At 38.6% G+C, this 27,010-nt stretch overlaps 2 protein-coding genes and 1 long non-coding RNA gene across 10 annotated transcripts in view; 1 reads left to right on the forward strand and 2 right to left on the reverse strand.

Moving 5' to 3' along the window:
- LOC148188535 (uncharacterized) overlaps positions 1 to 20,246 on the reverse strand; it is a 47,772-nt gene extending 27,526 nt beyond the window's left edge. The window contains exons 1-3 of one of the 4 annotated variants that reach the window (XR_015777667.1): positions 19,920 to 20,246; positions 19,658 to 19,738; positions 15,156 to 15,841 (exon numbers count right to left, since the gene is read on the reverse strand). This is a non-coding gene — a long non-coding RNA (uncharacterized LOC148188535). Of the gene's footprint in view, positions 1 to 15,155; positions 15,842 to 19,657; positions 19,742 to 19,919 lie in introns of those variants that run through there. The other 3 variants (XR_015777666.1, XR_015777669.1, XR_015777668.1) reach the window with 3 other exon arrangements.
- Positions 12,228 to 14,298, forward strand: nr0b1 (nuclear receptor subfamily 0, group B, member 1). The gene is made up of 2 exons (XM_042495023.2): positions 12,228 to 13,102; positions 13,682 to 14,298. Exons 1-2 carry the CDS (start codon positions 12,463 to 12,465, stop codon positions 13,921 to 13,923), a joined length of 882 nt encoding a protein of 293 aa, XP_042350957.2. The 5' UTR covers positions 12,228 to 12,462; the 3' UTR covers positions 13,924 to 14,298.
- Positions 20,247 to 24,281: 4,035 nt separating the features above from the next.
- Positions 24,282 to 27,010, reverse strand: part of il1rapl1a (interleukin 1 receptor accessory protein-like 1a) — a 255,917-nt gene continuing 253,188 nt past the window's right edge. For all 5 annotated transcript variants that reach the window (XM_088083416.1, XM_088083414.1, XM_088083415.1 and 2 more), the window contains one exon: positions 24,282 to 26,571. In XM_088083416.1, coding sequence (XP_087939542.1) covers positions 25,850 to 26,571 — 722 coding nt within the window. In that variant the 3' untranslated portion in view covers positions 24,282 to 25,849. The remainder of the gene's footprint in view (positions 26,572 to 27,010) is intronic.

The following is a 27,010-nucleotide window of genomic DNA, read 5'->3' on the forward strand; positions in this document are numbered from 1 at the left end:
GATCCAAGTTAAAGACTACCTTATACAGAGCTAGATAGTGTTTTTTTATTTGAGTTGGTGTTTTCTCTTTTGAAGAAATACTTCACCCACAAAATACTTATTTTTTTATATTTCATTTCTCCCCCTAAATCCTACAAATTGGACCTTTACTTACAACAAACATGTTTAGGGATATTTAGTTGCTTTCAGTCAGATTTAGTTTGCTGTCCTTTTTTTTTTTTAAAAAATTGTAGCTATTGGTAACACAAACACCTTATTTGAAATTATGGCAGAGCACACTGTCATCTGAGACTGTGCACGCCAGAAAAATGACTAATATGTTGTTTTTTTGGTGTGAGGGCTTTCATCCATGGCAATGAGTTTAGTAAATCCCTTTCTCTAAAGCTTCAGATTTCTCTGCAGACTTTTTTGCAAAAGGTTAAAGCACAAATCACCTTTTTAATTTTGAATGCTGGGATTTCTAATATGACCAAATTTGAATAACCTTAACATTCATATTAATCTTAAGTATGATAAAATGAGCAAAATATGTACATTTTCAATATACTTTTAACGTCTCTGGTTAGATACTGCCCTGTGTCTACTATGGGTATAGTATGAATGCAAAACACTAAACCCACCAAATGTTTACAAATGAATAAAAAAGATATCATAAAAGCGACTTTCTCAGACATCCCTCTTGCACATTTAAAAGCACAAATAAATTATCACAGCACCATACAGAAACACAGCAACACAAAAACATGCCATTCAACAATGACACTGTGTAACATATTTTATCATGTTATGATACGACACAGCAGTGGGCTGCAGTAGCAAAATCCTTTGTGCCTGGGCCAAAAAATAGCATAGCTGCTTCTTTGTTTGTTATAAGCAGAGTGACCTTGTGTTTATATACCGACCTTGAACACTGTTACAAGAGGAGAAGCAAACAGACTATGGACTGTTGTATCACAAGCGTGTTACGTGTGTGTGTGTGTGTGTGTGTGTGTGTGTGTGTGTGTGTGTGTGTGTGTGTGTGTGTGTGCGCGCTGTTTACCCACAATCAGTGAGAGGTTCACAGCTGAGGTAAACAATGAGCAAAGCCGTGTTTGTTCAAAGAGAGGCTCTGTGTCCCTGAAATGTTTTTATTAATTGATGGGGTTAATAAAAAAAAAAACTAACTACAAAACATGAAATCTGATGCTAAAAACTAATTTTCACCAGAATTTCTATCTGAAAATGTGAATAAGTAGAGAGGACTTTGAAAAGGCTTGAAAGAGTGTGAAAATGTCCAAGTCCTTTATGTTTGAGTGCACAAGACTGCAGTAATTAGCTAATCTCAATCAACTGTGTGTCTCCAGCAACAATCAAATGTTGCCATGGTGATGGTAAATGATATGTGACTCCTCTGTCAGAAAGTTCAGCTCATATCATCTAAAGCCCGGTATACACCTTGCGATTTTGCACCATCTCAGACGAAAGATAACCATCGTGGCAGAAACGTGGCAATATCTTTTGTCGTGGCTCTAAAACGGTGGTCCTATGTCGCACAGTGAAAGATGTGCAAGGATGGTCGGACAAGCTCCTGCACAGCCGACACCCTGGTCCTGTAAATGTTTCAATATAAAATGCATTGTATGGGAATCTGTCCACAGAGACACTGTCAGAGGGCTTTTGTTGAGAAGTTACCATATGAACGTCCCCAAAGGTGGTATTTACAAATTTGAAAGTGGAATATTTCTGAGAACTCTGAGTTCACAACTTTGTGTACATGACTTACCATGTCATAAACACGAGTTCACAAGTTCCATTTGAATGCAGACTTGACTTGTTTTGATACAGAGCAGTGGCAATGTGCCACTTATACAAACTGAGAAGGCAGGTGTCAACAAAAAATCCCAAAGTGTTGTGAAGGTCTTCAGAATCATCGGATTCTCTTTATACCACCAAAACTGTATTAGTGTAAAAATTACTGCCAAAAAAATATGTTCCGCTGGTGCCCTTCAGGCCCCCACTGAAAGGCCTCTCCATTTCAAAGTCTGAATTTCAGTCCTAGTAGAGTCCCTGAAGGCTGGGGTATTGATGCATGCCCAAAAGAAAAGCCCACATTTCTCAGCAGAAGGAGAATCACCTACTTGTAAACATTTTTTAAGGCTTGGATACAGACAGGTTTTTGAATGTGTATGAATATAAATTTATCAGTACATTCACTATGGGGAGGTTTAGTAAACTAGAGTATGCACAGCTGCATGAAAATGGAAATAGTGTAATATTCTTTTTCATTATCCATGTAAATAACTTAGTGGGAATATTGTCTTTCTGAATAAGGGCAAAAACTGTAATAATGTATTACTTTTGCTACTTTCAGGCTCACAGTTCCAAATATGTAACCTTGTTAGCTTTTAGGCTGGGCAGGTGTCACAGTATTATGGTATACCAGGGTATTAAGAAATCCTGAGGGTATGTTTTTCAGCACAATCATAAATACAGGTGACGTCTTTCTATTAAAACTCATTATGGGAAGTTCACAGCACGCACCACCACAGCTCAAACTTCAATCTGCACTGGTGGAACAGGCAGCTTAGCTGAAAGACACTGTGAGACCCAGTGGTGGAGGGATAGGTTATGGGACTGTAAACAGCCGGTGGCCAGCAAGAGAGAGATCATGGGGAATAACAATAAGATTTTTACATTTAACTTGAGCCACATTTATACTGCCTGTTCAAGGCAGGATATCACGCTGTTATGCCACCTCACTGTTTTGTACATAACGTCTGATCGCGGAAAGTGGGGCAGAGTGGTCTTGCCTCTGCGCTGAGAATGTAAAGCTGAAAAGACGTGACCATGGGCGGCATGCGTGTGTCATTTTGACGACTTATTTCTATTTGCAACCCACCATGGGAGATTTAAAAAGCAGCTGTTAGCATAGCTATGTCTACAAAATGGGAAAACAATGAGGTAACTGATGGTGACATTGACATGTTACGCCTTTGTTATTGTTTAAAAAGAACTGCTGAAGCATATGTTATTTGTCACACTAGAGGTGGATGCTTGTGTGTTAAACGTCACACTCATCGTGCCTCTTTGGGTGACGGGATGCTGTGACTCAGTGTGTTATCACACTCCAGACTGGAATAGTGTCGCCCTTGTTTGGTTCTGCAATTTAAAAAAGTGTACTGTTGCATTTGTCTGTTTAATAAGGAAAATAGGTGTGAGAATATTACTTTTCTTAACATTCTGTGGGTTTATATTTATAAGTCTGAAAAGCTGAAAGTAAAAAGCGCACTTGCAGGTTAGTGCCTCACACACATACCATCATATACCGAATACCTTGGTGAAATTTCAGGAAGGTATGAAGATATGAAATGTCACATACTGCCCAAGCCAATTAGCTTCCATAGCTACATTGTATAAAAAGGCAAAAAATTCTGTAAAAGCTAAAATTATGTATTAAAAGGGAAAATTGTGGGAATAAAAATAATTTCATTTTAGGTATGACTGCTTCATACTGTACTTTTATTCCCTGCTAATTTGTTTGAATCGCCACATCTTTATTGTGCTTTGTTGCATCTTTAAACATTTTATTTTTCACATTTCATTGTTTTTGCTGTTTTTATGATTGCATTATTATTGCTTTAGTTGCATTTTTGCATTAATCTTGCTTACTGTCTGTCTTACAAAATAAACTGAGACAAAGTCCAAAAAATAAAAAAAATAAAAAAAATAAAGGTACATTTTATCTCGCATTCATCGAATCTAAAGCAAACTTGTCTTTCTTCCTCTTCAACACACACACACACTCACACACTTTCACTCTGCTGTAAGTTGGTGACACGAGTCCTTGGAAAGTGCAGTATTCAATTTGTAACTATTATGGAGACAAGGACACAGCCCTTTATGTGAGCAGCCACAGAGAGAAAATGGAGGCAGTCACTATAGCAACCGCCAGAAGAGCGCCCAACAAATCAACAAACAATGCAGTACAAGACTTTTCCAGGGGAGCCATTTAATGTAAAGCCTTGAATCATACAAAGTTGTCCTCTTAAGTTTCTGAGACTTGTCTTGGAGTGTCTGTGGGTGTCTAAGCCCCAAGTGTTTGGTAAAAAACCTTGTGTTTTTCTCCACACTTGTGTTTCAAGGCCGGCACGACTGAATGTGCCAAAGAACTGTCTTCTTGGGTCATGGCAACCTCAGGATTTCATTTGTGTGATCAGCCTTCAGGAAATGCTTACTGCTGCAAAAGCACATAACATAACAATGCACGCTTATTGAAAAATATTCTGTGTATTTACGTGAGCAATCTGCACTTATTGAGAAAGAGTTTGAAAGTCTTTGTTGAGAGGTTAAATTAAATAGTTACAACAGAAGTTCTTTTTTCTTCAGTCAGTCCAGCTGAGAAGGTGTGAGACACCCGTGTGGACGTTCAGAGCAGTGGTAGACAGTAATGAAGTAAATTTTCACAAGTACAGATTTCAAGTATCTGTACTTGAGTATAATTTTTTTGGATACTTATTACTTTGACTCCACTTCATTTGAAAGACAAATATTGCATTTTTCACTCTACTACATTTTTACAGTGGTGCATAAAGTAGCCAAAAGTATGCAACCTTATTGCAAAGTATAGATACTTCTGGTCAAATATTACTTGAATTAAAGTACTGAAGTAATTGCTTTTTAAAAAAAACTCAACGCAACTGTATATTGTCACTACGGGAAGGTGATATATATCGAATATAATATACTCAATGCATCGTGGCTTGTTAATGGAAACTTAACATGTTAATGACAGACTAACAGGCTATTTTGGTGACGTTTTATACATGTCCTGTTTCCCATGTCCATAGTCTAATTTGTCCCGCCATAGTCTCAATGAATGGAACTGGACTGTTGATTAGAAGTGGTATTAAAATATATACACCGTTGGGTTATTTATAGCACAGTAGAGGCAGAGAGGGGCATTAAAAGTGAAACTAAACCGTTCACTCTGCGGGGCCTCGACATCTTCTCTCATCCATCAATCTGATCAGCTGTGAATGTATCAACAGATCAATTATCCACAAACCACGAGTGACATTCAGCTGCATAGGACAAAAAGAAGTCCACCTTTTGCACTGCATTGTTTTATTTATTGACACTATTTTGAATATAATATAATCATTTCTATCTACCCCTGATTTGGTTGTATTCTGCTGTTTGGCAAATGTTGCCATGGATTGACAGTAAATAATAGTTCAAATAACTGTTTACAATTTAGGAGCAAAAATTAGCCTTCAAATAATAAAGGAAATATTGAATTGACTTTTTTAGCATGATAACTATCACTGATATGAACACTTTAATCTAAATTTTTATACATATAAGCCCAACCAGCCCTACATCAAACAGTGAAAATCTAAACCACTGGAGTTTACTTTAACTGTAAACTCAACTTAAACTAAACTTAACTCTGTCTTTCCTTCAGTCTGACTCCTGCATGTGCTCTGCTCTCACTTTCCCATGCCCTTCTGTCTGAGCAGATAGCTTCTCTGATTCTGACCTTGCTCTAAATTTCAGCTCTAGACACAAAGCGGCAGCGTGGCTGATGCTGTCTGACTTGGACTGTCTGGATGTCACAGCAATTAGTTTAAGAAGTGCAGATCACAGATAAACTCTGTGTGTGTGTGTGTGTGCACACGCGCATACACACCATTTTCTGTTATTAAAAACATGTACTTTAAAGTTTTTTATGTGCTGATATTTCAGAGCACACCAGTCAGTAGCAGGAGAGCTGGCTGAGAGAAGAGCCATTTGTTTACCCTAATTAATAGTGAAATAACACTCAAAATAGTTTGGTAAATTAAGCCAAAATGACAAAGTTGAAGCTTGGGTAGAGCTTATTCAGGTGTTTGCTGAAATATGATTGTTTACTTTCTGTAGACAAGCAGGGTTCTGTGTTTTATGGACAGTGTGTTCACACAGGTCTCCTCATGCTGAGCCATTTTTAACTGGGTTTGGGACCAGCAGGCACTGGGCCAGAGAAAAGAGTCTGCTCTATATCACAGAAAACTTAAAACACACTGAACCTGTTACGCTGATACCATGATTGTGGCTACTTCATTTGATCGTACAGCTTCTAGAAATGATTGCCAATTAGTCCAGTATATATGTGTTTTTGATGTTGAAGACAAACTTATTTTTAAAGTCCGTGTAAAGTGAAAATTAAAATATGTTCTGAGTTTGTCACATCACAGAAAGATGTGTTATTAAACACCTGACCAAATCTGAATGACCAAAAAAAATCGCCAAGTATGTAAAAGAAGGTCTCAAAATCATGAAAACATGCACAGTATTCTCTGATCTGAAACGCTGGGGGCGTGTCCGCTGGAGGAGCGGAGGCCACGCCCAATCGCAGGACTATTCTCGTTTTTATACTACTACATTGTCAGGGGCGGGGTTATGCTGAGTATAGCTTCATTGCATCATTGAGCTATGGTTTTAGGCACACCCAAAAAATCTTAAAACAGGAAAATGGTGAGAAAACAGTCAATCATCTAACTCCACAATTTAGTATTATATAGTAAAGGGTCTTTGTAACATGTTTTCAACAATCAGTTTCCAAAATTTTTAATGTGTTTTGAAACAAATCTCTGTATTCACTTTACACAGACTTTAACCTTTATTTAACAAGATAAAAATCAATTGATAAAAATCTTTTTCAATGGTAAACTGCCAAGAAGGCTTCAACGTTAAGTCAAGTACATGTTTATTACATACAATACAAAAAAAACATACTGTCCATACATCTACTGTCCACGACTCAATAAAAAGTTGAATGTACACAGATAATGTACAATGCATACACACAAAAAGGCATGAAGACATGCAAATGTTATGCACAAGCAAGACCAGTTTACGGTAAGAACTCCTGTAAACTTCTATTTAAAACTGGTAAGAGAAATGAGGGACTCATTGAGGGATTGAGTCAGGCCTGGAGGTCGCTGGAAGACTACGGGCGGTTATAAAAACACCAAAACCTCTACTCAACACTAAAAATTGACAAATCTGCAAAACCTTTGTGATATTAAAGAGGGCAAAACTTACTGCACGGTTCCTTGTGTCATCATAATTTGGTGTAATCCCATGTTCTTAAGATGTTTCCAGTTTTTTTTAGCTGTTAATGCTGCCGTCTAAAATGATTTCAGTTTTTACTGTTCTCTGTCCTGCTGTTAATAGACATGTCTGCCCCTCGACTCATCGACGTGACGCCTATACATTACTAGGGCTTACCGGAAACCATGTCTGTTAAAGGCAGCTAAAAAACAAGAAATATTAATAGATTATAATTTTAACCAGGCACCTAGGAAGTGCGCTGGACTTTGAGACCAGTTTGACATAGTGGCCATACTGTGTAACTGCAACTGCAGGGTCTGTCGCATGATGCCATTGGGCCTAAAATGACTTTACCCCATAGATTTTCACTGGGAACATGATGTCTGATCATTTTTTTTTTGATTCTCAATTCTCCCTAAAGACTCCTTGACTGTTGGTATTTGAAAGCTGCTGGGCCAGCAAAAGTCTCTGGTGTACTTGCTTTTATGTGACGACTTCTTTTTATTTAGTTTACCTTTGTAATTTTTGTTTTATCTATTTTATTCCTTTCTATTTCCTGTTCGATTGCTTTTATTGTTTCTGTGGTTGTTGTCTTTTGGTCTATGTCTTTGTATTATCTGATTTTGACATTATGTGTCATAATTTGTCCTGTGGTTGTAATTTTATCCTAACTCTACCCTAGTTTCTCCTCGTTTGTGTTGGATAGAACTGTTTGGCTTTAAGTTGTTGTATCGACATCTATGTATCCCATTTCTGCCTTGCTTTATTTGTCAAAGCACTCCGTAAACTCTATAAAGTTATTATTATTATTATTATTATTATTATTATTATTATTATTATTATTATTGAGCCCAATGATGAAGAAGATGTGAGTAATTTTATACCAAGAAAGTCAAACTTTTTCGGGCTCCATGTGCCACTGAGCAACTGAAGGAATGAACAGAGCTTGGCCTCCAATGCTGTATCCAGCTGTCTTCACAGAGTACCCCAAGAATGAGTCCTAAAACCTGGAAATCAGTTCGCATTTCAGCACCTCTGGTTCCCTCAAAGTTAAAAGGGTTTTTGGATGGGTTTTGGGTGAGACACCTTAAAAAAAGTCTGTGGCCAACATCAGCTGTAGAAACTTTCATGTTTTGTTCTATGACGTAAAGTGTGTAAAATACAAAACTGTGCCTTATTCTACAATGCAATGTATAAAACTAGCATGTAATTTAAAATATAAAAATGTAAATGTGTGCAAAGCTGCACACACTGCTGTGCTGCACTTGTTATTGCCAGAAGAACAGCAGGTGATGCCAAATCTCTCAGGAGAGAACTCTGAAGGATTACGACTTTAAGTAGCTACTAAAAACCTCTAGCATCATTTTATTGTAACTCAAATGAACTCATTGGTTTCTGTGCTTTTTTCAGTGTAAAGCATTTGCATAATTAGAAAGATGGTGTACAAAACATTTATAGCTCCACTTATAACATATTATATACAGTACATTCAGTGTCAAGTAAGATATTCAAACCCAAGGCTCTTTCTGTATCTGCACTGAATGTAAAATAAAGTTTCACCGGTTTGAAAACACTTTGGCTGCACATCATGCGCTGAGGGTCAGTGTGGTTTAGTATAACAAAGAAATATTTAAAGACACGTTTTATTTGCTCTGTCTGAGGGAAGATGGTGGAGTAGAGAGCTACTTAAGTACAACTTGCACAAATTTGATAAATAAATGAAGGAGGAAAAGAAGGACCTGAGAGCAAGACAAAGAGCGACAGAGCGCTGTAGCTGTCTTTTCAACTTTGTGCTTTTGCAACAAGACATAATGTAATCTCTCCTTGAGACGGAAGGATTTTTATAACCTGCGCTGGCTGGGCCTTGAGCGGGAGAAGAGACAGGCTGGGTGAAGGCTGTTTATCCCGCGGTGTCCTTGATATAAACATGTGAAAAATCTCTCTGTTTTCTCTCTCAGCTAAATCAATACAAAGACATTCGGCCTCCGAAAACAATGTTGTAGCACTACTGCAAAAGTTTTTCATCCTGCCTCCATTCATAGCCGTGTCCTTCGAAGCAAAAGAACAAGGGACGCTGAGGTCCTGCTTACTGTGATTTCATGAATGTGGCCATGCACTCAATGTCATCCTTTCTCCACACCAAAGACAATCTTCTGTGAAGATCCTTTTGTGACATTGTGAGGGGATTTGTTTGGTGGCTACACTAGAACAGCCTGAACCCCAATTTACTGTATAGTAAGTCGGGACATTTTCTCATAACTTTTGCATTATTCCAACACAGTTTTATCAAGCCAACAACTCCTTTGCTTGTTGTTTTTTCCAGGTTAAACTTAAAAATCAAAGCTTCCCACACATTTTCATGAGCATATTTTGAAAACATTTCTATGGACTCTCCAGGACCAATTATAAAATTTCCTTTTTCTTACCACACTTGCCTGGCATTTTTTAGACATACTCTTTTCAAACATAATTTCAGCTAGATGGCATACATGGAGGGCGAAACAGAGTGTAAGGAGAAAACAGAGAAACTGCAGGATAAACCAGGGTTTCTACAGCTTAAGGCAAGTTAGATCTAATAATTTTTAAGACTTTTTTAATGCCACTTGGACTAATTTTACAATATGCATAACTCAAAGAAAAAAACACAAAACAACATTATTTTTTTTTTAGGATTAAGGACAATGTTGCAGTTTTTGGTCTGGTGAAAAATCTGGTTGGAATTGGGAAATAATTTGGTAATAATTTTGACTTTTCTGCATTTTTCTGCATGTGGGATTTCACTGCCTTAATTCTCACAAGCTTGATGAGAGGAGTGAGATGTATTTATATTTTCAATAGATGTTACTTGTTATTTAAAAAATTTGCAATGCAACATAAAATAAAAAAATATATTTAAAAAATAATTTTAAAAATCTCACTTCCCTTGTCAGAGAATCTTTAAGACTTGAAAGTTTGATTTAAGTCATTTTAATACCAATTAAAGCTTTATTTGCCTTTAAAGCCTTCTTTAGGCTCTGGAGAAACCATATTGACACAATAATAATAATAATAAAAAACAACAATAACTTAATTTATTTAACACCTTCAAAAACAAAGTATTCAAAGTGCTTTGACAAACGAAGCAAATCAGAGGCAAGAAACCCCAGAGGCAATTTAACAACAGAAGCAAGACAATAATGCAGAACAAAGGCCAAACAAAAATAAAGGTAGACGTAAACAAGAGATTAGGGGCGGAAACATGTTAGAAAATACAAAAACAAATAGATATAGGCAGCAAACACAGAGTGATAATAATAACAATAATAATAATAATTAATATTACTATTATTATAAGCACAATCAAGACAGAATAAAAGAGTAATAGTTAAAAGATAAATTAAAATACAAATTAAAAGAAACATCACATAAAATCATGTCTATAAAAATTTGGTTTAAGAAGTGGTTTAAAAGAAGTCACTGATTCTGCAAGCCTTATTTTCCTGAGATCAATGTAACAATGTCATTGAACACAACAAAATTCCATGACTTTTCCAAAACTTTCAGCGATGTTTTACTAATTACATGAGTTTTCCAGGCCTAGAAAACACTATTGTGAAAATCCATGACTTTTCCAGGTTTCCCATAACCGTGGGAACCCTTGTAATCACCTCTGATTTCCCTGGCGCCCCCTTCCTGCAGCTCTCTCTTTCAGGTAGCAGTCAACCCTAACCTGCGCTCCCTCTTAGGAGCAATTAAGATAAACCTCTAATTCATCTGCTTTATCCTGACCTGTCTTTCTCAGTCTCTCATTCACTTGACCTCCACTCCTCCCTTCCTTCAAACCAGCCGCACCCCCTCCCCCCATCCTCCTTCAGTGACAGAGGCAAGGAGAGCATTGAGTCATGACATCATAATTCACCAGCTCCTGTTTTCACGGTTAAATCAATATCAGTGTGTCCGAGTCAAGGTTGGAGGCCGGCCTTCACAGCTCAGCTCTTCCTACTTCTTTCTCATAGAAAATCATATAAATTGTCCCTAAAATAATTAAGCCTTCAGATCCGTCGCTGGCCTATATTTTTTACCGGCTCCTGCCTGATGAACAGCGCTGCCAGAGAGTCAAGGTAATGCTGAGAATAGAACCGGGCTCTGATTCCTTGTCTGTCTCTCTCTGCCTTTTTCCTCCTTTTTCTCAATTAATATTATAGTCTGGTTAATTAACCAGACCTACTGACTGCTGCTTTTTACATTTGAAGCTATTATGTGACACAGTCACGCTGAGTCACATAAATTGTTTTATTTGAACTTTTCTTAACTTTTTGAGCAAAGAAAGATGTAAACCACTTTAGATTATTAACTGAGTTTTTGGTGCAAAAATATATTTTTTATAGTGTGGCACAGGCCACCTCTGAAATCTGACTCGCTGCCCCAGATGCCATCTCATCATGATTGAGTGGTTTGACGAGTTAACTGAATTTTCATTTATAGGTGCAATTCAGTCTTAAACCTGAAAGGCAGTAATGTGCCAGAGCAGTGTTTAGCTTGACTAAATTTTTTGCGTGGTTTCTACATCTTAAGGAGGATAAGATTAAATACTTTTAAAGACTGTTTTAATTAAATTACATTTATTGTTAAATTTAAGTTTATTGTAACACTTAAAAAAATAAATAAGTTATTTAAAAAAATACATTAGTAACATGTTTTTGAGAATTTACATTTCAATGTCAGAAAAAAAGGAAAACAAATTCCCTATTTCCCACGTTTTGGCATTTCTAAGACTTTTGAAATATTGATGTAGACATTTTAATACCAATCAAGGCCTTATTTTTTTTTATATTTTAAGACTTTTTAAGGATACGTGGGAATCTTTACTAAAACACATTTAACCTTTAATGATGTCTCATATTAAACAGAATGGGGAAAATATTTGTATATCCTCTTTACAACTTTGCTAAAACAACAAATTAACAATGTCATGAGACTTTTGCACAGTTCTGTAGGTAAGAGTGGAAATGGTAAACTTGTGTACTTCATGCCACCCCTGCAAAAGTCAGTGCCCCCACATGGGCCACCCCCTGTAAAAAAAAAAAAAGTCTGGACACACCACTGTATAGGATGTGTTTGAATATGTGGGGGCCCAAAAAAAGTGTGTGTGTATGTATGAGCGAGAGAGAGAGGGAGAGAGTTTGAGAGGACGAAGAGGAGGTGGAGAAAGAGGAGGTGCCTGAGCCTGGGGAGGCGGAATATGCAGAGAGTCTGAACAGGCTCTCAAAGCGCGGAGACAGACGGGAGCTAATATAAACGTGCTGCCCTTCACTCGGGGCTAACAGGGGCTAAGAAAACAGCGCTACCTCTGCCACTGACCTCCTGCGCTTCAAAGAGACAGCGGGACGCGCTGAGCTCCGGCCAGCGGCCATGGCCACGCTGGAGGGCTGCCGCTGTCGGGGTGCCAGCGGGCGAAACAACAACAGCATCCTCTACAGCATTTTGAAGAGTGACAGCCTCGCGACCGCCGAGGAACACCAACAACAACACCCCCAAGAACAACAACAAACATTGCAACACTTGCTCCACAAGACCTCCTCCTCCGCCGCCCCAGCGTCGCTGCAGGAGCTCCGGCAGCAGGCGTGCTCCTGCGGATCGACGCGGCGCCGCGGAGTCCTCCGCTCCCCGCAGGTGACGTGCAAAGCCGCCTCGGCGGTTCTGGTGAAGACGCTGCGGTTCGTGAAAAACGTCCCCTGTTTTCGCGAGCTGCCGGAGGACGACCAGCTGATGCTGATCCGGAGCGGCTGGGCGCCTCTGCTCGTGCTGGGGCTCGCGCAAGACCGAGTGGACTTTGAGACCACGGAGACCGTGGAGCCCAGCATGCTGCAGCGCATCCTCACGGGTTTACCGGACAGGCAGGGTGAGGTGCTGGCCGGCCAGAGCAGGGGGACAGCCGGGGTCTCTGTCGTGGATATCGAAGCGATTAAAGCTTTCCTGAAGAAGTGCTGGAGTGTAGATATCAGTACGAAGGAGTACGCGTATCTGAAGGGGGCTGTGCTGTTCAACCCAGGTAGGCAGTGAACACCTGTGCGTCCCAGTTATTTTACTCAGGTAGCACAAAGCGGGCTGTGCGTTATTATAGTCTATACGCTAATTGATTGGCTTTTATATACTTCGTTGTTTGGTTTTCTAACAGCAACATGTGAATCAGTGAAATGAGATACAGAAAGTGCCTTTTTAATAGATTTCAGGATTATTGCATCGTCTTGCTGCCGGTTGTTGTATTTACAGCATGTATGGAAACTAGAGATGAAAACAATAAATCGAGAATACATTAATCCTTGTTAAGAATTTAATCTAATTTAAAACATATTTAAAGTAAAATTTAGCCTAATTGTTCATAAGCTATGTAATGCTGTCAAAGTATATGCAATATGTTGCTGTGAGCTTTGATTGAGGAAAACGCATTTGGTATTGTTTGAAATAAGTAAAGTTTTCATGTTTTTCAAATAACAATCGATCATTCATTTTTACCAATAATCGATTAAGGAAAGTGCTTATTCGCAACCCAAATGGAAACCAAACTGAACTTCTCTGTCCATTCACCTCACTTTCCATGTCTCCCTTCTCTCAATTATCTTTTCCCCAGATGTGGAGGGTCTGCGCTGCCTCCACTACATCCAGTCCCTGCGTCGCGAGGCGCACCAGGCTCTGAACGAGCACGTCAGGCTGATCCACCGCGAGGACACGACGCGGTTCGCCAAATTGCTCATAGCTCTGTCCATGCTGAGGGCCATCAGCCCGCCGGTGGTCGCTCAGCTCTTCTTCAGACCCGTTATAGGGAGCGTCAGCATCGAGGAGGTGCTCATGGAGATGTTCTACGGAAAGTAGGTCCCAGTCCACAGAGGACTGAGATGAATTCAGCTGCCAGATGGGACTGAAAGGCCCCAAAACTCTTAATGGGTGGGAGGTGAGGGCAGATGAAGAAGATATTAGAGACTGAATTTACAACTACTGTATGTGGGAGATCTTCAAGGACTGGGACATGATCAACACAAGTGTGTGTGTGTGTGTGTGTGTGTGTGTGTGTGTGTGTGTGTGTGTGTGCGCGCGCGCGAGAGAGAGAGAGAGAGAGAGAGTGAGAGAAAGGAAGAATGTCGAAGGCGAGAAATGTTATAGAGGAAAAATACAAAGCAGCTGCTGGAATTCATAACTTATTTGTTTTTATATAAACTATTTTTCTATAATAAAAAAAAATACTCTCTGGACAGTTTTTTTTAACCATTGTTGTTTGTGTGCGTGTCAAGGTTATTATAGTTAACCCTGTTAAACCTGAGCAAATTGGCTTAATTTCTTTCAAAAACATGGGAAGGCAGCATGCTGGTTATCAAAAATAGCCCAAACATTAGCAAGAAATAATGGTAAAAACTTAGAAGATAATAACCGAAAAATTTTGGGGAAAAGTGCAAGAAAATGACCTCAAGAAAGAGCTAAAAGGAATTTAAACAGTCTTTTTCCTTTTTCTGGAACATAATTATAAATATATAATTTTGATAATCTCCAGTAATCCAGCCCTGCTAATTTTTAATTTTAATTTTGCCACCATTTACTAATTCTTTGCAATGTGGGACATCAACATCAAACCAGTTTTCTCAAGTTTCAGAGGTTTTAATGCCAGTGGAAAAATGTCTGAATGCAGCACAAAAAAATTGATGTCGATCCAGGTGTTAAAGGGTTAACTAAAACTAAAATTAGTTTAGTAAACTGAAAACAAAATAAAAACAAGACTTGTAAGAAGGAAGAGAACTTAGAGAAACTGCATTGTACTTACAAAACCAACTAAAATAACATAAAAATATACAGAGGACATCTTTAGTTTTACTCTTTGTCAATTTGGTCACATTTGTCAACACAACAAGCACAAGGGGGCATTTGTACGTAAGCTGACTGAGATAAGCCTGAGTCAACTGCCCTCACAAAGCATTTGTAATACTGGTTCTGAATTTCTCAAATCTAACCCCACCCCACCCCCATTACAATAAAAATAAAGAATAATAAAATTATTTAATTAATATTAATTATTTAATTACTAATTAATAAAAAACCAAATCTAATCCGAAATGAGCATTCTAGAAGCAGACTGAAACTACACATAAATGAAAAAAAAAAAAGAAAGAAAACTACTGAACTATAACAACTCTGGCATGTTCGAGAAAGAGAGAGAGATATGATATCAGCTCTGCCAATACTGACACACTTGTCACTGGGTCAAGTATGAAATCAGCCCTACATAGAGGTTTATCTAGGAGATAATATGTTGCTGTACGTAAGCAACTTGTAAATCTAACGTGCGTCACCTTGAAAAAAAAAATCTGAGTCACACTGATTCATGTCAACTGCTGTTTAGGTTATTCATTAAACATTTCACTTGGGGATGCACAGTATTGGATTTTTTTGCTGATATCCTATATGCCGATGTTTTCTTACTTATTGTGGCTGATTGCCAATGCAGAAACTGATAGATGCACATTTATTTTTCCACCTTAATGCAGAAACCAGCAAGTCTCTCCTGTAGCGTGATTAACATTTTATGCCTATTCTTATCATGACGGCCCACTGGTGGTAGATGCACACATAAATTACAATGCTTCTCAAAATGTACACATTCAATGGACAAAACAAGAAAGCTACTTCAACTTGTATTACATTTAAAACATGCCATATACATTTATATATCACAAATTTTAAAACAAAACTGCAAAATTCATCCCATTTTAGCAGCTTCTGTGATGCTCTCCCTTAGACAGTCCTGCAATAGCCAAAAAAATTAGACCTATAAAGTCGCATAATTCAAGTGTCATCTTGTCGGCCTGTTATATTGGCAGAAATGTTCATTTCAAGCTAATGCTGATATTTCATTTTAAAACCTATCTGCCGATACCGATGACATGCCGATATTATCATGCACTGTAGTATAACTACAGATTAACATGAAGCTACAGTCCAGCTTCTCACTGTCCAGTCCAGCAGGTAAGTTGGAGACTTTAACAGCGGCACTATGACTAGCTGAAATGCCATCTTAGACCACCAGAGTGCAACAGCAGCACACGCATCACCCTCCTCGTCCACCGACACACACAGACTCCCCCCCACACACACAGACAGGTGCAGAAATGGTGTAGTAAAAGTGCCTCAGGTAATGTTCTAACTGTCTCTCCAACTCTGGCCATTACAGTGTGGAGTTTTGTGGATGCAGACTAAAATGCCCCTGGCAGAAACTATCTATAGAGGAAGGATGGAGGACTGGCTCTCTGGCAAAAAAAAAAAAAAAAAAGTCGACCGTATCCTGCAGAGAGAAAGCATCTGGAGATTGCACATAAAGGCAAAGACAGATACTGTATGGCATCATCATGCAGCATTAGGTTCCATTAATTCTATAGAGAACTAAGTGATGAAACACTTTAAAACAATGGGGCAAAGCTTTCCTGCTGTTACAGTACATTACAGTAAGAACGAATTATTTTACGAGTCCCTGGACACCTGATTACCGCTCCCAGCTACCACACTTAGTCACTGTTCAAAGGCCAGATGGCTTGTAGCTGCACTCAGTCCCTGCAGTTTTGTTTTGGCCCGCTCTGACAAAATAATCTGGCCAGAAGGTTATAACTATTTTACAATAACAGATGACCTGTTCTGCCCATTTTTGGATTATATCCTAACCCAAATAAGGGAGAGAAAAGACACAAATAACTTATTTTTCCTGGGCAGTAGGTGTGGGCCCCAAAATACAATATTATCATGATACATAAGTAGTTAGTAGTATTAGTGCAATTTTAAACATGTTACTATATGCTATATGAGTACTGCGACTACATATATTGCAATATTTTGCGATTTAACTGCAAATTATGTCCCCAAAGGAATATTTGTAAAAATCTGTACTGTCTATTAAAGTAGTTTTTGTCTCTTCATCTTGCTTCACACTCATTTTTATTGCAGCAAGATGAACTGAAAGAGCAATTTATTATATTATTCTAGTACGCTACCAAAGTTTGACCCTTTGAAAGCTGGACTGAATTTCTTAAAAAAAAACCAAAAAACAGGAAGAATTCAATGAGCATCTTAAGAGGAAATGATCCAAAATAAGCAAGAAATTATTAAGGTACTAGGAAAAGTACTGGAAAATTAGCAAAAGAAAATTTTAAAAAATAAAATAAAATAAAATAAAAATAAAAAAAAATTGGGAAAAAACCTTGAAAAATAATAATTTTTGTAACATAAATTTAAAAGTGTAATTCTGATCATTATGTAGTTTATTTGTACATTTTCACCTTGGTTTGAAAAAAGGTTTTTCTAAATCTACTAATTTACGGGACATTTCTTGTCAAGATGCTCATTGCCTTTTTTTTGTCATGTTCTCAAAAGAAATAGATTTGCTCAGGGTTCAAATGGTTAATTTGTTTTTGAAGTATTTCTAAATTAAAAAACAAAAAAAATTATACTCGGCATCCATGTGACAATATGATATTGCCACACAAAAATATTGTGATACTATGTTGTGTCCATTTTCCCCCCACCCTTACTGCGCCTTAAAACAGAGAGCATTGACGTCAGTCACTGTGCAACAACATTTGGAAGCTGTCTGGGTGTAGAGGAGGCTGTGAAGGGCGGGAGGTGGTGTACTGTTAAAAAACATCACAGCGCAGTTGAGTCTTTCAGTAAGCGACAACCTTATTGAACTGCTCTTTAGAGTAGAGTGAAAAGATATTTCTGTGCCTGATCAAGAGTTTTGACAGGTCTTATTGAGTAAAGTTTGCCAGGGATATTTCCATTCACCAGTGCCTCACATTTATATTGAACTCACAAGTTTGGCAGCCTCATCTGCTGGAGCACCTGCTGTTTGGTACTTACGACAAAGGAAAAATAAAATGAAACATAAAAAAGTACACAAATGGATTATATCAGCTCTACAAAATCTCAATGAAAAGATGTTTACAAGGGCAGTATGCAACACACTAGCGATGGCTCTACTGCTCTGCTATTTTTTTATGTTTGGCAAAAAATTACCACATTTAATCAAAATGAAATGGCAATGAAGGGAAGAAGCCAAAGACAATGAATAATAAGAAGAAACCATGAGATACCAACTGAATGTTCATGTAAAACAATCACTGATAACTCTCACACTCCTCCCAGTGGACTGATAAAGTATTGCAGGAAAGGACAAAAATGACAAACAAACTGGCACCCTGGCACGTAAGGGACCATCGTGGACTAAAGATATGCTTATTTTCACAGATGGAAGGTGTACTAGGATATTTCACTAATGAAGCCTCAAGTATTGTTACCCTAATAAAAGTTTACTCATGTACAAATAAATTATATTGTGTAGAAATCTGGTCTACCTAAAAGTAAAAAGTAGGTCACTCTGAATAAATGTTAGCCGACTGCGTTACTTGCAATAGGGTAAGCAAGTAGCCAAAGCCAAGAAAGAAAGATAACGATGATGATGATGTTATTAAAACACATTTTTAGGCAACAAAATGAAGGGCAAATATGTCAACAATGAGCCCCCGTTTATAAGGGCAATTTGCACAAATGACAAAAATCACAGACAGTGAATAAGAAAAACTGTGAACACCACGGCAGGTGCAACAAGAATTATTAGAAAATACAAGCCGACACTGCTTACAGAATCAACAAAACCATAAAATATCGCAAACAGGATTTGTCTAAGCAAAGATGACTGAGGACAGCAAATATCGAAAGGTTGAAATGAGTAATTCATTTATTATATATACCAATAAATATTATGAATGTTTGTTTATAAGCTGCTCCATTGTCAAATATAATTTTGCAAAAGTGGCTGCAGGTCAAAAGCAAGTTGAGCATCCCCGGCCTAGACTATAAACAATATCAACTGATGAGCAGCAGCAGCAGCAAACACATATTAAGGCACCTCAGGACTACCATCACACAACCAATAGCAAGGCAGTATGAGACAATTAAGTATCTGTTTAACCCATAGACTGGATATGAGGATTATTTTATATACAGTCTACGGTTTAACCTGACAATATCGTATTATATTGGTCATGAAAAATACAAACTGCCCAACATTCCTGTTTAAAAAACAGCTTTTTTTTTTTTTTACCAGTTTAAGATGCTTCCACTGGTTGACCAACTTAAAGTATGTTTTTGCATTATTTTTGATGATTAAGCTGGTCATACGAGCTTGTGACAGTCACTCTAGCTGGTTTATCTATGTCAATTCCTGTAAAACTGAATCCAAACCAATGTCCTTGAGCATGGAGACATAACAGCCTCAAGAGTGGGAGGTATGAAAAGCAAAGGGCATAAATCAGTTAAGTCTACTGAACTGGAATATGCACAAAGATAAATGTGCGCAACTTGGAGGGCTGGTCACACCAGCATGTCAGCTAAACCATCAAAGACCAACAAGAACTAGGTCAGGACCATCTCAGACCATCTTCGACCAACTAAAACCAACTATAACCAGTTACTAGCACGAGTTGTTTTTCCAAGCTGGTTATTTTCTGCAGGCATGAGCGGTAATGAGTTGGGAGACAAGCATGAAACATAAGGAAATTGAAAATGTACTTACATCATTTCGCGGTATTCATTAGCAGGCTAGCTAACCTTAGCTAGAAAGTTAGCTTTCCGTGTCCCTCACATACACACATCGCTGCTGCGGGCGATACAAACACCGCGTTAGTTCACGTGAGAGCAGTGCGCTGAAGCAGCACGTGAGCTCCACGGTGTGGAACGTTCGTGGGAGAATTCTAAGGTCACGTTCTAAAGTCACGCAACTTTAGAATTCTTCCCGGAAGAGTTCCACCCATAAACACATTTGTTGTTGAACTCACCTGAGTGACTCCGCGAAACCATCCCCAATGTGCTCCAGGTGCAACTTTTCTGTTAAACTTCTGTTCGTTAACCAGTCCACTGGGCCTCTCCACGGAACTCCTGAAAGTTGTTGTTGTTGTTGTTGTTGTTGTTGTTGTTGTTGTTTCAACACATTTTTAGTTAATTAAAGAGGTTCTTCGACCGAAACTGGGGGTAAAAAGTTCCTCGCGAACGCAAAAATAACCGCCCGAAGGTCCAACGAAGGCGTTTTGGCAGTTAGCATAGCATGTTAGCCAGACCCGTGACATTCACCCGGCAGTTGACGTCACGAGACGTCATGGGTGTGTTTGATTTGTATCACCTGGCTGGTGCTGCATGAAACCACCGACTAATGAAGGTAGCCTACACGCAGGGCCGGCTCTTGGCATAGGCGATATAGGCGGTCGCCTAGGGCGCCATCTGCTGGAGGGGCGCCGCCACGCCGCCAGTCCCCCTTGGCCTCGAGGGAAAATAATAATAAAATAATAATTTTCCAAGCCCACTGGCGCCCTCACTTAGTGTTTTCTGTCTAGAAAAAAATATATATATATATTGACATTACAAATAAAAAAACAGTGACATGTTCCTAAATTATGTGTGAGCACGTGATGTGTCGTTATTGGCTGCGGAGGTGCGGGTTAGGGTTAGGGCACTTAGGCCACCAAATTGGTTAGAGCCAGCCCTGCCTACACGCAGCTTATTTTACTTATTTATCTATTTATTTATTTATTTTATGATGATGGCAATACTACTAATAATAAATAACAACAACAATAATAACAATTCTTGTTGTTATTATTATTATTAGTATTATCATTATTATACCAAGGTCCAAGGTGCAGCTATGCTAATCTCAATCCATAATTGAAGTGAACTGAATATAGGCTACTTTATTTCAAACACTGAAATAATAATAATAATAATAATACTGATGATAATAATAATAATAATGGTGTAATTTGTAGGCAATATGTTAAATAACAGTAACCAACAGGCCTAAATAACGGTGAACGTATAATGACACAATTATTACTGTATATTGTTTTGAATTATGGTACTGTTCACAAACTGGTAGCCTAGTGGCAGCCTCATACCCAATTTTACAATTTGAGCATTTTTCTGGAGTGTCAGCTGCATCATCTTCTCTGCCACAGCTGTTGATTTGACTCTTGTCTTTACTTCCATTCAGCTAACTTTGAAATGTGACCTTTGCTCTGTAATCACTGCGCCTTGAAATGTACCAAAATACACAATTGAAAATGAAAAATAAACTGCTAAGGTAAAAGCAAAATTATTAATTACATAAAACACTCCCTCACACCCCTGTAACAGCAATGATAGAAGATGAAATTTATTACTTCCACTTGTGCTTATTTCTGTCCATCTCTAGATGTTCCCTCTCGATGGAGCCTATTTTCTCTCCAATTAAGCTCTTAATTGCTTTGGGTAATAAAGAGTCTATTAATCCTGTGTCTGCTAATAAAACTCCAGCTGTCTGGCAGGCGGCTGCCAACATGCAACAGTCACCAGCTCTACTTGTGGTTGACACCATGTTGTGTGCACCTGCATGTGTGCATGCTCAAACTGTTGTCATCTTTATTAGGCCAAAGTCAATTCAAGTGGTTGTGGTTCATTTATGTTTTCACTTTTGTAGCTGTACCTGTTGTTTCTTTGTGTTTGCATAGTCTGAAACCTTCTGAGCTTTCTTGAGCTCATTTTGCGCACCAACAAAAATCCATAGCTTGTTTTTATGGTAACAAACTCTTTGTCTTTCACTACCTTTCTCTCTTTTTAACTCTGTCCCCGTCTTTTTTCCCTGCCCCAGTTTCTCTTTCTCTCTGTTATCTCCTGGGATTGAGAGAAATTCAGTAAATCTGCTTTCTGTTTCTGTTTACCTGCGTTCCATCACAAACAGCCCTTGTAGGTAGTGTGAATCCCCAGGAGATGGCACTGTTTGGCAGCACTGCACCACCGTTGTGTTTACGTTGCCAAGCAAAAGTCAGGCATCAAATGAGACTGCCTGGCTCCGAGCCACAATGTTTCTTTAACCAGCACTTTTTAAAAAAGGTTTATCTTTGGCATTTTGACAGGAAACATGGAGGGGGGGGGGTACGATGCAAAGATGGTCCCCAGCCAGGGTCAAACCAGGGAAATGACGATTACATGGTGAGTGTTGTTGACTACAAGTCCTCAGAGAGCCAAATATCAGCCCACTTTAACATGTGCGATTCCTGGCTGCTGTTATTACATGCTGTCTAACTGTTGTCCTTTCTCCTTTGCACTGACATCCTGCTGTAAATAATAATGTTAGTGTTACGTTATATAATGTGAGACTTATTAAAAGACAGGAACATAAACGTACACTGCTGTTAAAAAGTTTCGAATCGCCTATAATACTGATGTTTTTCTGCTTAACCTTTAATACAGCCAATTTAACAGTTAATAACAGTACACTTCAGACACAATTTTTTATATTTGAAATAGTTTTGGCCTCCAAGGTCAAATTAAATGATTAAAACTTCCATTTAGGTGTTGCATGAAAGGGGAGAATCATCCTGAAACCATTTTTTTTTTCCAAATACCTTCAATGTTGAATTTGTTTTCCAGTCAAGAGAAGCGTAAATGCTTCTCCATCAGTACTGAACAACAACAGCGCTTGCAATTGGGCTCTAAATATTTTAGAAACCCATTTTTCTTTTGGTCCTCTGTACTCAGTTGTTAGATTGAGTAGCTTTAAACTATGTGGTGGAAAGAAACTAAATACATTTACTCAAGTACTGTACAATTTTGAGGTACTTTTAGTTTTTCTGTTTTCTGCTACTTTACTGCTCTACTTGACTACACCCCAGGGGCAAATATTGTAGTTTTTATTTTTCATTCTACATTTATCGGACTAAATTTACTAACTAGTTACTAGTTTTCAGATTTCAGAGAAAAACATAAATTTAATATAATATAATCACCAAACACATTATGGTGTTAAATCATCTCAAATCAAGTGTCTATTAAAATGTCTTTTTTTGTTTTCCTGTCCACAGCTGCTCAGCATGGAAACACATGGAAGGAATTCTTAACTAAAAAGAAAAAGGTCTTCCTTTGATTAACTCAGACTGCTAAAGCATCATTTTGGCTTCAGATAAACTTTGAAATATGCTTCAAGTTACAGAAATGGAACGAGCATTGTGTATTTCTTTCCTTATCTCTTCTATTGGAAGCATGTCAACAAGCACTCTCTTCGGCTGTCTGTCTGTCTCGTTCTACTACAGCGTGTGAAGGTGAAGGTGAAGGCACAGTTAGTGTTTCGAGGCTTTTCAGCAGTATCTGGACATGAAACCCAGAAAAAATGTCGGCATTGAGTGTTTCTGAAAACCATGGACACGTTACATTTGTATGTTATTATGTATATACTTACAAATACATTGAACCTTTATGTTTCTCTATGTTTCAACAACAATGTGGTTAATCGTGTATACTTTATTGTGTATGTATGTATGTATATGTATGTTGAGGAGAGGTCGTGGTGCCGGGATGGGCTCTGTGTGGCTGCCTAAGTTATTGTTTTATAGTTTGTCTAATTTGGTTGGATTTTATTCTTTTGATTGTGTCTGACTGTGGATCCTTTTATATCTATATAATTTGTATGTATGTATGAAGTCTAAGTGAGTACATTTGAGTGTTTTCAAAAATAATACAAATTTGAATGACAAAAACAGTGGGGTTAATGCAGGGTTTGATACAAAACACTTAATTATGGTTAGGAGACAATTATGCTTCGGCCTAAAATACCCATTTTTGGCGTCACGATCCCATCAGGAAATACAGTGATGTCGCTGTAAAAAACAATCTCTTTTCTTTGCACGATCCCTGGTGGAAAAAAAGAAGCGATGGCTTGCTGTTTGGTGCCGTTGGGAACACAGCGATGACTCATTAAATCACAACCTTTATTTTGTTGGACTTTTAACAGCTGTATGCAGTATTCTGCAGCTTGGCAGGCATCTCACCTACATCATGCCATCCACCATCCCCGATTGCAAAGTCAGCTCATATATTACGTCAGTTTGGAAATGTTAATATTATACATATGAAACATACAAATGTAAAATATTCGTGGTTTGCGGAAATGTGCAATGCCAACTTTCTTTCTGCTGATCGGGCTGGTAGTGCCACTCATTTTTTCACCCATGAGTCAACTGTCACCAAATAAGTCACAGAGGGCGACAAACATGACATTTATCTGACTATTAATGCTAATTTTCAGTGGTGTGATTAGCATGTGAGGCAGATGTTATGAATTATCGTCATAGATTAAGTGTCAAAGTTGGACAAAAAAAGAAAACATCAAAAGGAAATCAATGTTTTTAATGTGCAGTGAGAAAGTAAGGGCAACTGATAATGATTGTGTTTCTATAAAGATAGACATTTCTTTCCAAGTGAAAATCGTGTTTATATATTTATATAAATATCTATATTATATATAGAATACATATCTATTTGCTATGCATACTCAAAAATCACACCTTCAAATATATTTAAAAAGTCTTTCAAAACACAAATGTATTCTTTTCTTTCCTTAAACATGAACTATCCATATGAACCAAAGTAATTATCAGGATGGGAATAATATTATGGTTTAAAAACCGAAACATTGAAAATGCTTTACTTTTGAATCTAGAACAGTAGAGGACATTATTTTTTTTTCATGTGGGATTCAAAAGCCACCTTAACCTCTTGACAAACCAGGAACCACATTGCAAGTGTACAAAACCAGCATAACACTTATACACAAATCCCCTTCCTATGGTCGATGAAATGCAAATAAGTATGACTTCTCAAGCAAACTCTTTTCTGTTATAAAAATAGAATTCTTTTTAAAATAATCTACAGATTTCCTTTTAAGGTGAGGCATTTCACTATCACTCTAAAACAGCAAGGCTGTTTGTTTCAATAGAAAATATGAAGCTTTAGAGAGAGATCTGCCAGTCTATCGGTCGATCTGATTGGAGAGGACTAGCACTGCCCCCCAATCGCTCCTCCTTTGCGGTCCCACGGGACGGTATATTTTTGCCAGCTCCTCCTTCTTTTTGCATATTCTATGATTTTTTAAAAGAGAGTTTCCTTTTAAACTAGATACACCTTTTACAGGTAAACAAAAAGAAGTTTCAGCTCCTTGAAGCTCCTGAAATGTCCAGGCAAATTTCAAAAGTGTTAAAAAATGTTCTCTTAAACTACACAAAGATTTAAAAACAAAAACAAAACAACAGCGCAGGTACATGACATACTGGCTTTTCCAAAAGAAAAAAAAAAGAAGAAAAAAAAAGAAAAAAGCGCACTGAAATAAGAATGAAAACTAAAAAGAGAAAAAAATATACAACTCTGTATAACAAGTTAAAGCAAAGTCCTACAGTAGAGAAGGCAACAAACATGACTGAATAAAACAAACAAAAGAACAAAACAGGAAAACACTGATGCTACAAATAAATTGAAATATATGTACAAGACCCTGTTTTCCTTTTGTTTGTGTGTGTATGCACATTTGTGTGTGTGTGTGTGTGTGTGTGTGTGTGTGTGTGTACGCGCGAATGTGTGCACAATTGCCATAGAGTGTTCTTGAATGTGGAGTTCTTGCAAGTCCGTATCTCGCTCGTGGATGAAACAGTGTTTTAATTTTATCTCCTGTAGTTCCATTTAGAAAACATCCTCTGTAAAAGAGGCGCTGTCCGCTTGAAAAAAACAAGGGAAGTCCAACCTGCTGTATCTCCATCACTTGCCGCCAGTTAACAACGGTTGGAACCAAACGGGTCCAAATCTCTTCTCGCCGCGTTCACGATCATAAACTGTTCCTACCAGACTGAGCCTCGCCACATCTGGCTCCGACTGATCTTCCTTTGGCCGATGCTGAGCCTGCTCATCATTACCAGATGACGCTGGAGATGCTGGTTTCTCTCGGCAGCAGAGGGAGCATGGCGTTGTTAGCGTGCGCCTCCTCCAGGCTGTGCTCTCGGCTCTTCCCGGGCGGCCTCTGTCCGTTCAGCAGTGTCAGTGGGATGTTGCAGTAGGTGTGCTGGTTCCCCAGAGAGGACAGAGGTGGCAGGGTCCCTCCTGGGGGTAAGTCATACTCGTAGCTGCGGTAGTAGTGTTTCTGCCTCATGGTGGTGTGGTAGGTGTTGTGGAAAGACGAGCGCAGTTCGGGGTGGGCGGTCGCCATGGCGGTGGAAGTGGCCGCTGCCATGGAGATGGCGGAGACGGTCTGCAGCTCTCCGAAGGGGCCCTGCTCGCTGACGTCCAGCGCCGGCTCGTGGGTGAGCATGGGCTCTGTGCGCCTGAACGGCATCTCGTACTGCAGCTGCTTCCAGAACTTGGAGTTGAGCTTGTTGCTCTTGGAGCCGCGCCACTTGATGACAGTGAGGGTTTTAATGGTATGCTTGAGGGCCTCCACCTCCTGGTAGTTCATGATGCCGCGCAACTCGGCACACTCGATCAGGATGACTTTGATCTCTCCAGTCACCAGCATGTTGCGCAGCCGCGTCTCCAGCTCAAAGATGCTCCAGCCTCGCCGCACCACATAGTTGGGTGTCATCACTATAATGAGGCGCTTGCTCTGGTCCACACAGCGTGCCACGTCCTCGATGTAAGCTGCAGGAAACAAGAAGCGAAGAAAGAAAAGAACAAACATGCATGAGAAAATAAGAGCGGCAAAACAGCTGAGTATGTACATTCAGTGTTTTGAGCTTATGATTTAGTGAGGACAGGGGCACAACACGTAATGATGGATGAACACACAGCATCAGACACAAAACACAAGACAGTGAGGGTGGCTATTATGCTGTCCACCTCCAGTATCTGGTCAAATAATACTCATGTTAGTCCGCAGTTTATCGTCTGTAGCGAACAACAGACACTGTATATGTGTGTGGAGATTATTTATTTTAATCTGTAAACCTTTTTATTTGGGAGGCACTTTGTGCTTTATCTTGAAAAGTGCTACATACATAAAGATTATTATTATTACTGTTAGATATATCTAATCTATCTGTCTCTGTTCAGTTGAATAAATATGTTTTTGTTCCGGTGC

The sequence above is a fragment of the Plectropomus leopardus genome, chromosome 10, assembly GCF_026936395.1.
Source record: "Plectropomus leopardus strain MGB_pleo_1.0 chromosome 10, ASM2693639v1, whole genome shotgun sequence".
NCBI classification, from domain to species: domain Eukaryota; kingdom Metazoa; phylum Chordata; class Actinopteri; order Perciformes; family Serranidae; genus Plectropomus; species Plectropomus leopardus.

What these genes read in the sequence shown, in the direction of transcription:
- nr0b1 (XM_042495023.2), top strand. Translation starts at nt 12,463, where the DNA reads ATGGCCACGCTGGAGGGCTGCCGCTGTCGGGGTGCCAGCGGGCGAAAC. An exon ending in GGCTGTGCTGTTCAACCCAG is followed by an intron (nt 13,103 to 13,681) that starts GTAGGCAGTGAA and finishes TCTTTTCCCCAG; the next exon opens with ATGTGGAGGGTCTGCGCTGC.